The 12,542-nt window shown below is 43.9% G+C and overlaps 1 protein-coding gene across 2 annotated transcripts; it reads right to left on the reverse strand.

The window, feature by feature from the left end:
• Positions 1 to 1,923: 1,923 nt before the first annotated feature.
• Positions 1,924 to 10,192, reverse strand: ZSCAN9 (zinc finger and SCAN domain containing 9). 2 transcript variants are annotated; one of them, XM_060308198.1, is made up of 6 exons: positions 10,083 to 10,192; positions 7,984 to 8,490; positions 7,654 to 7,801; positions 4,893 to 4,979; positions 3,027 to 3,690; positions 1,924 to 2,039 (listed from the first exon to the last, which is right to left on the reverse strand). In XM_060308198.1, the coding sequence occupies exons 2-5, from the start codon at positions 8,398 to 8,400 to the stop codon at positions 3,074 to 3,076; spliced, it is 1,269 nt and encodes a 422-aa protein (XP_060164181.1). In that variant the 5' UTR covers positions 8,401 to 8,490; positions 10,083 to 10,192; the 3' UTR covers positions 1,924 to 2,039; positions 3,027 to 3,073. The 2 variants fall into 2 exon arrangements, with proteins under 2 accessions (XP_060164181.1, XP_060164180.1); XM_060308197.1 differs by having other exon boundaries at positions 4,881 to 4,979.
• Between the last annotated feature and the right edge of the window lie 2,350 nt (positions 10,193 to 12,542).

Raw genomic sequence — 12,542 nt, forward strand, 5'->3', positions numbered from 1 at the left:
CCTTCTCTCTCCATTTCTCTACCTTGCTCCCAAGGGGATTGGGCAAACCTGGAAACACTGCCTCAGATACCTGCATTTTCTCTACGAGTCAAAGAAAGTTTCCTAAGGGTGAACAGAATGTAGAAGACATCTAGGATTTCCCAAATTGTGGGTTGAGTTCTGAGTTAACTTCTTGCTATATGAGCTTCAGAGAATCTCCTGGTTACAGCCTTCATCTAGCTCATCTGATAGTAATACCTTTCTGTTCAACAATTAGTTCTATACCTTGAAAGTGCCCCCAAAGCATTGGCCTCTGATGCATTGGGTATCATCTTGTTAAATATTCAAGGGTAGGATGACCAGCAACTGGTCCGAGTGTGAGGATGTCATCCAGAATGTGAAGAGGAGGTAGTGACTGTGCTGGAGGATCTGGAGAGAGAACTTGGTGAACCAGGAGAGCAGATGAAAAGGTTGATGTGGGACTCTGTGTGTGTGTGTGTGTGTGTGTGTGTGTGTGTGTTTGTGTGTGTGTGTGTGTATGATACAAAACAAAAGTGGGTGAGTCAGGGCTCTTTCTGAATAGGCTCCACCACACCTATTTCTTGTCATTCCACCACCCCTCGAGCAGTGGTTCTTGACTTCATTTAGTTCTCCAACCCTTTTGAAAATATGATGGACATTATGGGTCCTCAGTGTATTAAAATTAATCACTACCATAGTAATGCCCTTTTGAATCTAAATGTTCTTAATTACTCATAGGTCCCAGCTGATCCTCTCGAGAAGGAAAGAAGGAGTTGTTATGTCTCCAAACAGATCAGGAACCCCTGAAATTTCACCTCTGGTCCCATAAGCCACATCCCCTTTAAGAGGCTGGTGAGGGGAAAGGCTGCCTCTGGGGGCTCACCTTTTCTAGAAAGCCTCAGCTGACTTCACAGGGAGGTGAGCCACTCTGCAGAAGTGAGAGTTTCAGGAAGTCAAATGGACAAGTATGAATTTTTGGTTTTTTAACACATGTTTTTTCTGGTTACACACTTTTAAAAATTGATTGAATGCTAAATTTGTAATTACTCCTTAGTTTATAAGGACAGAGAGACCAGAATCACATGGTAAATAAAAGCATCTCCTGAACTGATTCTCTTTAAACTGTAATTTTTAAAAAAGCTTGACTCCATTTTTGATGTTTGATCACTGACAGCTTTCAACCTCTATCTTCCCCTTCCCTTCTGCCCCACATCTGGGCAAGTTTATAAGAAATCCCAGTGCCTCCTCACTTGGCACCTGAAGGAAGTTCAAGCTATGCAAGCCCTTATCTATTTGTGCAATGAGAACTATTTCCTGGACCCATCCCCTAATCACAATAAAAACCAGGGCCACTAACTCTCACTCTCCTTATGCTACTCAAGCCAGTTCTGGACCAGCTTGGGTGCTGCCCTGCTATCTCCAGAGAGTTCCATGATGAGAGTAATAAATTTTTCATACATTCTTGTGTGTGTGCATGGCATCATCTCTAGTAACTGGGAAGCGGGGTCCATACCACCTCTGTAGGATCATCACATTCACAGTTCAAAGATAAGTAACACAGAATGTGAAAGGGCCATATAATCCCCCATCCACCCTAGTTACCATGTTGACAGTTTGTTGCATATTTGCCCTGCACAGTCAAATCTTGACGCATCCATAACCATTCTGTACCATTCTGGATAAGTTCCTATGCCCATCTTCAGTCCTTTTACCGACTGATGTCCACTGTCTGAACTTTTCCTTCCTTTCTTCGTCCCACGTACATGTTCTCTGTCTTTCTGGCCCCTGGCACCACAGATTTCACCTTTCTCATGCCCTTCTCATATTATTCCCTCTTCATATACTTTTCAGATATACACAAACTTCCTACTCTTGCATTTCATTTGGAAGATTTTCTCCCTTACAACAGGTCCCTTCTTTTCACTGGATTATTGTTTCAGATGGAAAGGTCAGGACTGATAAAGGGATAGCAGTTCCAAAGAAAATACAGTTATATGGGAAGGTATGTAGAACACTGAACGAGAGCATTCACCAGGATCCTAAGTGTGAAAAAAACAATGGACATGAGATTAGATCAGAACATCAGCAGACAACTCCAGACCTAAGCAAAGCGACAGAAGGGAAAAACTCAGGACATTTAATATGGTAGTTTTTAAAGCATCTTATGGATGATGACCCAATGCTCCGATGTCTTGTACTCAGAATACCGATGACTTTTTGTAACGCTGAAGATGTGACGGGAAAGCACTAAGGGAATTTCAGGTGACTAAGCTCAAATGAGGGAATCTGAGAATACCAGTATGAAGCATGACACTGTAAACAGATTGGAATTTGGAGTCAAAAGCCAAGGGTTTAACTAAGAAGACCTGATGTGAGATGTTAACACTAGAGGAAGCTGGGTGAACGGTATATAAGCACTCTATCTTTGCAACTTTGTTATAAGTCTAAAATTATTCCATAATTTAAAGTTACTAAAAATAAAAGTCCAGGGTTTAAGCCTTGGTGCTGAGGCTTGGGTTTTGTGAATCTTCAATTCCTCATCTGTAAAACAGGATAATGATAATACTCATTTCCCTGTGTGGTTGTTGTGAGGACCAACTGTGGTTAAGTAAGTGGAACCCAGCCAGTGCTGGTCACTATCCCAGGGGAGCATCACGCAGGTGTCAGAGGGAAGCAGTAGGCACAAAAGGTATTTACTATGCAGGTACTGGTCACGGGGAACACCAAAGACCCATTTACTGTAAAACATCAGCAGAGCTCTACGGGATCTTTAGGGGTTAAACACAGATACAGATCTTTCTGGCATGTTGGCTATAGCAGTGCCATTTATTACATTATTAGAAAAGTTTAGCAGCCATCTCAAAAAGAATAAATAAGAGAGATGGGGGTAGTAAGAACAGGAAAGTGCAAAGGAACCAAAGGGAAAGTAGCAGCTTCAAAAACCCAAACCTCCCTCTTTGAATGTCCCCAGACCAAAATACACTTAGTGGAGACAGGAAGAAAGGCGTTTTCTAGTCTCAACCTACCCCGCACGACTTGGCCAGTGATCTGGAAAACTTGCACACAGCTTGGATTAGACCAGCTCTGCCACCACGTGGATCTTCTGATGGCGGATGAGGTTGCAGTGGCGATTAAAGCTTTTCCCACATTTGTTGCAATGGTGAGGTCGCTCCCCTGTGTGGCTTCTCTGATGCTCGATGAGAAATGAACGCCGACCGTAGCTCTTGTTGCACTGGCTGCACTGATAGGGCTTTTCTCCCTTGTGGATTCTCTGATGCTGGATGAGACCGGCACTCTGACTGAAGGCCTTCCCACACTCCTTACAGTGGTACCGTTTCTGAATATTGTGGATTCCTCGGTGATTAAAAAGACCCGAACTCCGACTAAAGGTTTTCCCACACTCATTACATTCGTAGGGTCTTTCTCCAGTGTGAACTCTTTGATGTCGAACAAGACCTGAGCTCTGAGCAAAGCTCTTCCCACATTCTTCACATCTGTGTGGTCCGGTTCCTAAGGGGTTTCCCCAGTGCCTCTCTACCCCACCCTTGCAGTCACCAACTTCTCTGTGTCGCGGATCCTGCTGTGATATCTCCCAGGTCTGTCCGTAAGACATTTTCCCATGTGGTTCCACTCTCTTAGGACAGTCTTTCCTTAGCACCAACTCTCTGTTCTCAGTCTTGGTCATTCCATCTGAAACAAAAAAGACCAGGTAAATGTCACTTGTCCCCTGAGCCTAGTGACAGGAGGGTCACTATGTGCACAGAAATGCAAGGTGCTTCTATTCTGATGTCACTCTACGTCATAGAGTAGGCAGGAGGTTAGAAGCAGAAGGGCCAGTGTGTTAACACCTTCTTCTAGGTAATGAGGGAGGTTTGCCCTCTTTGGAGAAATGCAGCTTGATCCACCCCAACATGGATGGGGCCTGGAGAGAATTTTTTTTATACTTCTTCACGGGAAGAGAAGGGTCAGGATCAGAGTGGCTTCTTTGGAGTCTTCCCTGAGAACTCCCTCCCCTCTGTGAGGCAAGGAGCCTCCAAGTGACCCTTTCCAAGGAAACTGACCTTATGTATACATTCATTCAGTCAGTCATTTATGGAACAAGCACTGAGCTTCTCCTATTCTAGGTGCTTCAGGCAGTACTTTATGTTTCTAATCCATAACCATCCCAGGTGCATCCCCAGCACAAAGCCTTTGCTCTAGCGCCTCTCTCTTTCTGGAAAGCTCGGACCTCAGATAACAGCAACCCTCACTCTCTCACTTCCTTCAAGTCTTTGCTCAATTCTCACCCTAATTCTTCTATTTAAAACTACAATCTGTGTGCCCCATCCATAGCAGTCATAACCCCCTTAGGCAGTTCTATTTGTGCTTCATTCCATAACACCACCTCCTAACATATCATCTCCTTATTTATATGCTTATTGTCTGTCTCCCCCTTGCTACAATCTCATCTCCGCGGAAACAGGATCTTTCTGGTTTATTCCCCGAGAAGCAAGCTTGGCACATAGTGGCTGATCAATAAATATTTGCTGAATGAATAAAAGAGAAAGGACTGAAATCAGTGCTACTACTATGGCCTCAATTGACTGGCCCAGGGACCAGCACTGAGGCAAAGGCTGCCTGTAGGACTGGTTCATGTTGGACAGTGTCCAACCAACCCAATTAGACCCTCTCTGCTTGGAAGAGTTGAAGGTGAGAATGGAGACAAACAGACTCAAACTGTCTAAACACTAGAGAGCAGCTGCTGTGGAATTCTTAGGGTTCCCAAGGTGTGATTCCCACCTTGCAACCCAGAAAAGCCCAAGGAAAATTGCCCCCAACCCCCTCCTTTAACCAACATCTGGCTTTTTCTCCCATATCTAACTGCACTGTCCCTCACACACCTGGATAGGTACCTCTTAGGACTCCTGTGGGGTGAGACCATGGTTCTTCTCCTCCTTTTAGCTGGGAGATGACAACAGGTTTGCAAAACAGAAATGTGCCTGCAGAGAAGAAATGGGCCACAAGTGAGATCAGTACTGCTGCCCAAACTTCACATTTATATCTGAAATGCACAAAGGAACTGGGTAGGATATAAAAACGAAGACATTTCTCACCTTTTAATAATTATCATTTATACAGCCTTCCATGACTTACAAAGCACTTTCACATACATTATCAAACTAATTCACCACAAACCCCCTGATGCTATTATCCCACTTCTTTAAAGAACTAGGAAAAAAAAAAGAACTAGGAAAAAAATAAAAGGCAGACAGACATATAGCTAGACAGACTCTATATTTAGAAAAAAGTCTGGAAAATGTACAGCAATTTGACAAGAGTGGTTACTCCTGGGGAGTTGGACTTAGAGGAGAACTTTTACTTTTTACTATGTAAACTTATGCATTATTTGTATTTTCTTTTACTATCACTAAGAATTCTAAACGAAATTCAAACTCGGTGATATAAAGTAACTTTAAATGTTGCTTGGCTAAAAAACCAAACAGCTGGAACTTCGATTTGGTCCTTTTAATCCCAAACACTATGTTGCTTTACAAGATAAGCTTGTCCTAAATGTATAACACACACCTGCATTGATAGTCCTATAGGGAGAATTCTCTGATCTGTAGATGCCCTCTGGATACTCTCCTGTAGCCACTGTAGATGCTTAATAAATATTTGTTGAATGAATGAATGACTAGATGGATGGATGGGGGAACAGACTTACTCAGATGTACCCTGGAGGAAGGGTTCTCAGCAGGGTTCTAGGTGCAGTTTGGAAAGTAGAAGAAAGGAGAAAATAAATGGAAAATGAAAAATCCAAGTTCATGGGGAGAGGAGGAAGAAAGTAGCAAAGAAACTGACTGGAAAGATGCTCATAAAGGGGGAAAATGAAACCAGAAAGAATTTTAATAAGATGAAGTCATGGGAGTCAGAGGAAGGTCTGCAGTGTGCACAGAATTTACTCATCAAATATAATTTTAATTTAAATCAAGAGATGTGTTCCAAAATCCAAGATAACTGTATGATTGGTAGGATAAATGAAATGAATAGAAGCAGGAGGCAGAGCAGCAAGAAAAGCTGTGACTTGGATACATATGGAGTAATGTGAAAATGAAAACAGGAAACCTCTGCTGTAGATGGGTTACCAGAAGGGTAACAAGAAGTCAGAAAGAGGCTGTGATGTTATGTGTGGGAAATTAGACAGAATTTGGAGCCAAATTCTGCAGGGAGAGCTAGAATGGGAAGGCAGCTGACTCAGCCCCAAGTGCCCACTACTATACCCACTGGTGCCCAGTACTGACACCACTAAGGAGATTGCATACAAGGAAATGGCAAAGTCTATTCCACTGGATTTTCTCATCCAGTTTGCCACCTACTAAGCGTATCTCATATCTTCTGACTGCAAATGTAAACCCAAATTGACAAGGGTGGCACTGGTAGTTTCTGATAAGAACAGTTACTATATATTAAGCATAATGCGTGCCAAGTGTTTTTCACAAATTGTTTGTATTCAACGCTCACAACAACCTTCTGAGGTACATTTTTGTTATAGACTGAACTGTGTTATCCCCACTGCGAATTCGTATGTTGAAGCCCTGTTTTTGTTTATTTATTTGTTTAATTTTGGTTGCATTGGGTGTTCGATGCTGCACCCGGGTTTCTCTAGTTGCGGCAAGCGGGGGCTACTCTTCGTTGCGGTGCGCGGGCTTCTCATTGCGGTGGCTTCTCTTGTTGCGGAGCACGGGCTCTAGGAGCGTGGGCTCAGTAGTTGTGGCTCGCGGGCTCTAGAGTGCAGGCTCAGTAGTTGTGGCACATGGGCTTAGTTGCTCCACGGCATGTGGGATCTTCCCAGACCAGGGCTCGAACCCGTGTCTCCTGCACTGGCAGGCGGATTCTTAACCACTGCACCACCAGGGAAGCCCTGAAGCCCTGTTTTTGGAGATAAGGTCTTTAGGGAGATAATTAAGGTAATTAAAGGTGGGGCCATAATCCAATAGGACTGATGTTCTTAGAAGAAGAGGAAGAACTACCAGAGCGCTCTCTGACTCTGTCTCTCTCTCTCTCTCTCCACAGGCACATGCAGAGAGGAATGCCCATGTGAGGACACAGCAAGAAGGCCGCTCTCTACAATCCAGGAAGACAGGTCTCACCAGAAACCAACTCTGATGGCACTCTGATCTTCAATTTCTAGCCTCCAGAACTATGAGAAAAAAAACTTCTGTTGTTTAAGCCACCCAGTCTGTGATATTCTGTTACAGCAGCCTGAGCAGACTAAGACAATACTATTATTAACCCCATTTTGCAGATGAAGAAACCTTGATCAATCGGTTAAGTAACCTGCCCAGGTACAAGCAGCTTCCAAGAGGCAAAGCCATGATATGAACCTGTCTGTCAAACCTTGAAGCCCATTCTCTAAAGTTGTGCTCCACAGTGATTCCTAAAAGTCTTCCTAATGTACCATGTGCCAGCAGACAAGAGAGCTTCCAGGATGGTACCCAGGGGAAGACTGCATGCAGAGGATCGGGACAAAGACAAGCACACTAGGCACTCGGAAGCACTGAACATTGCTGGTAAAGCGTATTCTGACCCCCTGGTTTCCCAGCTCTGTTTTTTTGTTGGTTTGTACTTGACCAGGTGGGATATGTTCAACACCAGATAAATCCTGTCCCTCACCTGTCTTTCCGATACGGTGGGGCTCCTGAGCAGGGTCACATGTGAGCTGGGGCTCCTTAGGCTGGGACTGAAGGCCCAGTGACATCTGCTCTCCTAGAGACACTGTCTCTTTAGAGAGGACTTCTCGTCGGTGTCTGTAGGCTACCATCTAGAAATAAAGAGACAAGATGTGACTTCTGAAGAAATTAATTGTCTAAAGAAACATTTCCCAGAGAGAAGCAGAAAGCTGAGTCTCATTTAATCAGCAAAGTCAAGAGGATACAAAGCAGAGGACACAAAGGTCCTCGGTGACCTACATATACTCTTTCCCTGGCGAATCTCCCTTCCTACCTCATGTTGTGGTTCATCGAGCTCTCTCTCCAGATCCTCCAGCAGAATCACTGCCTCTTCCCCACTCTCTGGACAGTGCTCCTGCACCCAGCCTTGCACCTCCTTGGGCAGGATACACAGGAACTGCTCCAGCACCAGCAGGTCCAGAATCTGCTCCTTCGTGCTCACATGCGGCCTCAACCACTGGTAGCAAAGATCCCGGAGTCGGGTGAGAGCCTCCCTTGGTCCAGGGGTCTCCTGGTAGCAGAGCTGTCGAAAGCGCCTTCGGAAGATCTCCCTTGCCAGTGGATTATTGCGTTTCAGTCCGGATTCCTGCATTTGGAGGTGACTTTCTGCCTCTGCTTTCACTGTCAGTTCTTCCCAAACATCACGAGCTTGAACATCCAGGGATATAACCTCCTTGGAGTCTGTATTCATTTTGATCTCGAACAGCTTAAAAGGCACCCTCTAGCTGGAGCTATGTTTTAGAAACACCTTTGGAAGTTCCCTCCTAAGCAGTAAAAATCACTGTTTAGGTAGAAAAATGGCAATAGTTAATGACAAAAAACTGATAATATAAGCAACTGTCATACACCTAAAGCTCTTCACTGAAAGTAAAGTGACTTGGTAACCAAAGATGAGAATAGTGGAAAATATAAGGTCATAATGTACAAAAAGCATAGGTTTTCAAGTTACCCAGACCTAGGTTTTATTCCAGTTCTAACTTTTACTAATTGTTTGACCTTGTGCCAATTTCTTATCTTGTTTCAATCTCACTTTTTTAATGTGAAAAAGAAATAGCAATAATACCATACGGAGTTCATGGAGGAATTAAGGGCCATACAGATCACTCAGAATGGTTAAAAAGTTCAGACTCACTGTATAAAAATCAAATTAGAGAAAGAATAAATGGAAATATTGCTCTTGCCTTTAAAAATAATTTTTTAAAATTTATTTATTTGGCTGCGCCGGGTCTTATTTGCGGCACGGGGGATCATTTAGTTAGGGGGGGGCGGGATCTAGTTCCCTGACCAGGGATAGAACCCGGGCCCCTGGCATTGGGAGCGCAGCGTCTTACCCACTGTACCACCAGGGAAGTCCCTGTTGTTCTTGTCTTTGACTAAATGAACTAACTTTTATTGAAATCTTTACTTGAGTTTTTTAAATTAATCTTCAAAACAACCATTAAGGCTGGTTTCATTTTTACTAAATTTACAGAAAGGAAAGCTTAGGTCGACTGCAAGTCCTGTAAGCTTTCCACACTGCTCTGCTGCTTCCTAAGAGTAACAGCCAACACTGTACAACAGTCTACAACATGCTTTCAGATACAAGACCACATTTAACCCTCACAATTACCCTCTGAGGTTTGATTACAATCACTATTTCACTAGATAAGAAATGGGAGCCAGGGGAAGTTAAGTAAGTTTCTTAAGGTCAAATTCTTTGTGCGGACAGTTCTAAGAATCCACAGAAGCCCAAGAGAAAAGTGTGCTCATATCCAGGCAGTGCCTGAGACCCAGGAGGTCTGAGTGTCTCCAAAATGTCAGGAGTGCAGACCAGAAGCTGAATTCCAGCTTGACAGGCCCTGTGGCAGACAGCTAGGGAATCGGAATCCGGGGCTTAGGGGTGGGAGGGGAAGAGCAGGGAGCCCTGATTATGTACTTTTAATTTCTAGGCTCCCCAGGGATTTGTACGCACTCCAAGGTTTGAGAATCAATGAACTAAGGGAAAGGGAATCGGAAAATGTCACATTCTGCACTTGACAAGCAGTCATTCAACGCCCCTTCATCTGCTTTTAGAACCAAAGAGTGAGAGTGTATAGACACTGGCTCTCCAAGAGGAAGGCTGCAAAAAGTCTTTACAAATTTATCCTTAACTTCCTTGTCCCCGAGGATATTTCCCCAGACTCCAGGCGTTTCCTGCCCTGAGTCCTAATCCTGCTGCCGTTATTCACCGCAGTGAACCTCCCCGAGACCTCTCCCGCGTAACGTCCCCCCAGCCCGGGTGACGGATCGGCTCCAGGATCGCGGGGCACGACCCAGTGGCCCGGGGCCGAAGCTCACTTTCCACACCCCTTTCTCAGCCACACCCACCCAACCCCGGTTCCCGGGCCGACTCACCGGACCTGGAAAAGGTGAGGAGGTTGGGGGCTCCCGCCCCGACGCTGGGAGGACCGCGCCGGGAACAATGGCCCTGCGGGAAAGACGCCAGCCCGCCGCGGGGCCCACCGCGCACGGGCACTTCCGGCCGGTCTAGGATTCAGTGTCTCGTTTCCTACCTCCTACGCGTGCCTCACCTGGAACCAGCCGCCAATTTCCTGGGCGTCCGGTTCGATTTCAACTGTGAATCACATAATCAGAATTCGTTACGTGTGTGGACCTCAGATAGGTTTTAAACTGAAAACACAGATGAAGCACAAAACGTTAATTATTGAAAATGCTTATTTTTAACACATTTAAAAAATTAATACATTACCTATGACTTTTTAAAAGGCTCAGACAATGCCAAAATTAATAAAGTAAAAGGTGAAATCCCATCCTGTCCCTCCTAAGCCTCAGTTCCCTGAGATAACCGCTGTCACCGTTAGCTTGGAATTTGCATGTATAATTCTCATCTCTGTCTCTCTCTCACACACGTTAGATAGATAGATGGATAGACAGGCATTGAGCTATTTTACATTTAGCTTTTCCCCCATCACTTATTTTAACGTTTTCACGTCATGTATCCCAGACATCTTTATCAGTCAGGCAGGTCTAACTCATTTAGTGGCTGCATAATAATAGTACATCAAGTACATGCCTGGCAATTTATTTGACCAGGCCCTTACATATTGATAGAGGTCTTCTTTCCTTCCTACTTTTCTTCCCTCCTTCCTTCCTTTTTTTTGTTTGTTTGGTTTGGTTTTGGTTTTATATGTTTGTTTGTTTGCTACAAAGTTGTCTGGATTCTTAGTAGTAATATAAAATCAGTCCAAAACCTATTAAATTACCTTTATTAGTACCAAAGAGCATAATTATAAGTACTGTTTGTCATTCATTAATTTTATTATGCCAAAAAGAATGGTGGTAATTCATAGATTATGTTTTGCTTTGTTTTAATGGAACCTCGTTGTTTATTTATTTTATCACAGTACTAAAAAAGCATCTTGTATGTTAATGGAGGTTCCATGATGCTTTTTTTTTTTTTTTTTTTTTGCGGTATGCGGGCCTCTCATTGTTGTGGCCTCTCCCGTTGCGGAGCATAGGCTCCGGACGCGCAGGCTCAGCGGCCATGGCTCATGGGCCCAGCCGTTCCGCGGCATGTGGGATCTTCCCAGACCGGGCACGAGCCCGTCTCCCCTGCATCTGCAGGCAGACCCTCAACCACTGCGCCACCAGGGAAGCCCCCATGATGCATTTTAACTCCAAAACTGTAGCTGTGTAAATTTCTTTAGTTGTTTTACACAACCTAGCCATCTGAGGTCATTAAATAAGCTCAAGCTTCATCCTTTACTTTAGCTTCTTCCAAATATCCAGTAACTGTGTATTAAGAGCACCAGCATGAAGAAAACTTGCCCCCAATCCTGATCACTTTCTCCAGCATACCTCACTTGCAAAGCCCTCAGTACAACTTTCCTAAAAACTATAAAATGGGAGTAAATGCTCAACTTCTCTTGGGCTTTAAATGTGTTATTCTCTTCCATTTTTGATGCCTATCTGTGACAAGTAAACACAGTTTTCATGCTCTCAAATGTCTCACTAACAGTTAATTAGGCTCTTTAACTGGCTTATGTGTGCTTGTTAAGTAGGTCAACTATAGGACTCAGGCCAGTTAGACTCTAGGGTCAAGTGGACAGCACATTGGACTTCCTTGTGGTCCAGAGAAAGACTGGCTCCCACTTGTCTGTTTGGAGGAAGATTCCCCTATAGCAGTAGCTTGATGAGTGTCTTGGTACAGAAGGGATTATTTTTAACTTAGAATTGGGACTTTCTACTCAAAATATTTAAAATGCCATTAGCTCAGAGACAAGAAGAAATGCTGACTACATGGCTTACTAAAAAGATCGAGGGTCACCTGAATCTGGAAACAGGCATATTGGGATACTAACTCTACTGTGTGTTATGTCGTAAGTTCAAGAAAAGAAGAAGGAGGAGAGGAAGGAGGAGGAAATGTTTTGGAGGATTGGTAACACAGAGATTGAGGGAACTAGCTGGTATGTGGTGAGATTCAAGTGTAAAACTATTTGTGTCCCATACAAATCTTCATTAACCCACCATGTAAGAGGTTTCAGTAAGCAAGTGGGTACGCTGATCTGCCCTATGGATGTCAGCAACTGTTTTTTCAGCTCAGTGTTTGATCAAGGAACTTTTGAACATGGTGACCATGACTACCATGATAAAGGGTGTGCATACTCTCAAAAAAAGAAAAAAAGACTTTCTTTCATTAAAGCTAATCAAGACAGCACCACTGTTGAACCACAACAAATCCGAAACCCTAGATATGGTGTAATATCCCAGTGGGAACAGCCAGTCACCTAATGGCAAGTTGATTACATTGGACTCTCTATGACAGAGAGAACAAAATCTTACTTCAAAGCAATA

This window comes from Globicephala melas, chromosome 11 (genome assembly GCF_963455315.2).
Source record: "Globicephala melas chromosome 11, mGloMel1.2, whole genome shotgun sequence".
Taxonomy (NCBI): Eukaryota; Metazoa; Chordata; class Mammalia; order Artiodactyla; family Delphinidae; genus Globicephala; species Globicephala melas.

Coding starts and splice junctions, on each gene's coding strand:
- ZSCAN9 (XM_060308197.1), bottom strand. CDS start 8,400: ATGAATACAGACTCCAAGGAGGTTATATCCCTGGATGTTCAAGCTCGT. Junction 4,980..7,653: donor CCACCGTATCGGAAAGACAG/GTGAGGGACAGG, acceptor TCTTCTCTGCAG/GCACATTTCTGTTTTGCAAA. Junction 3,691..4,880: donor CCTAAGAGGTACCTATCCAG/GTGTGTGAGGGA, acceptor TTTTTGTTTCAG/ATGGAATGACCAAGACTGAG.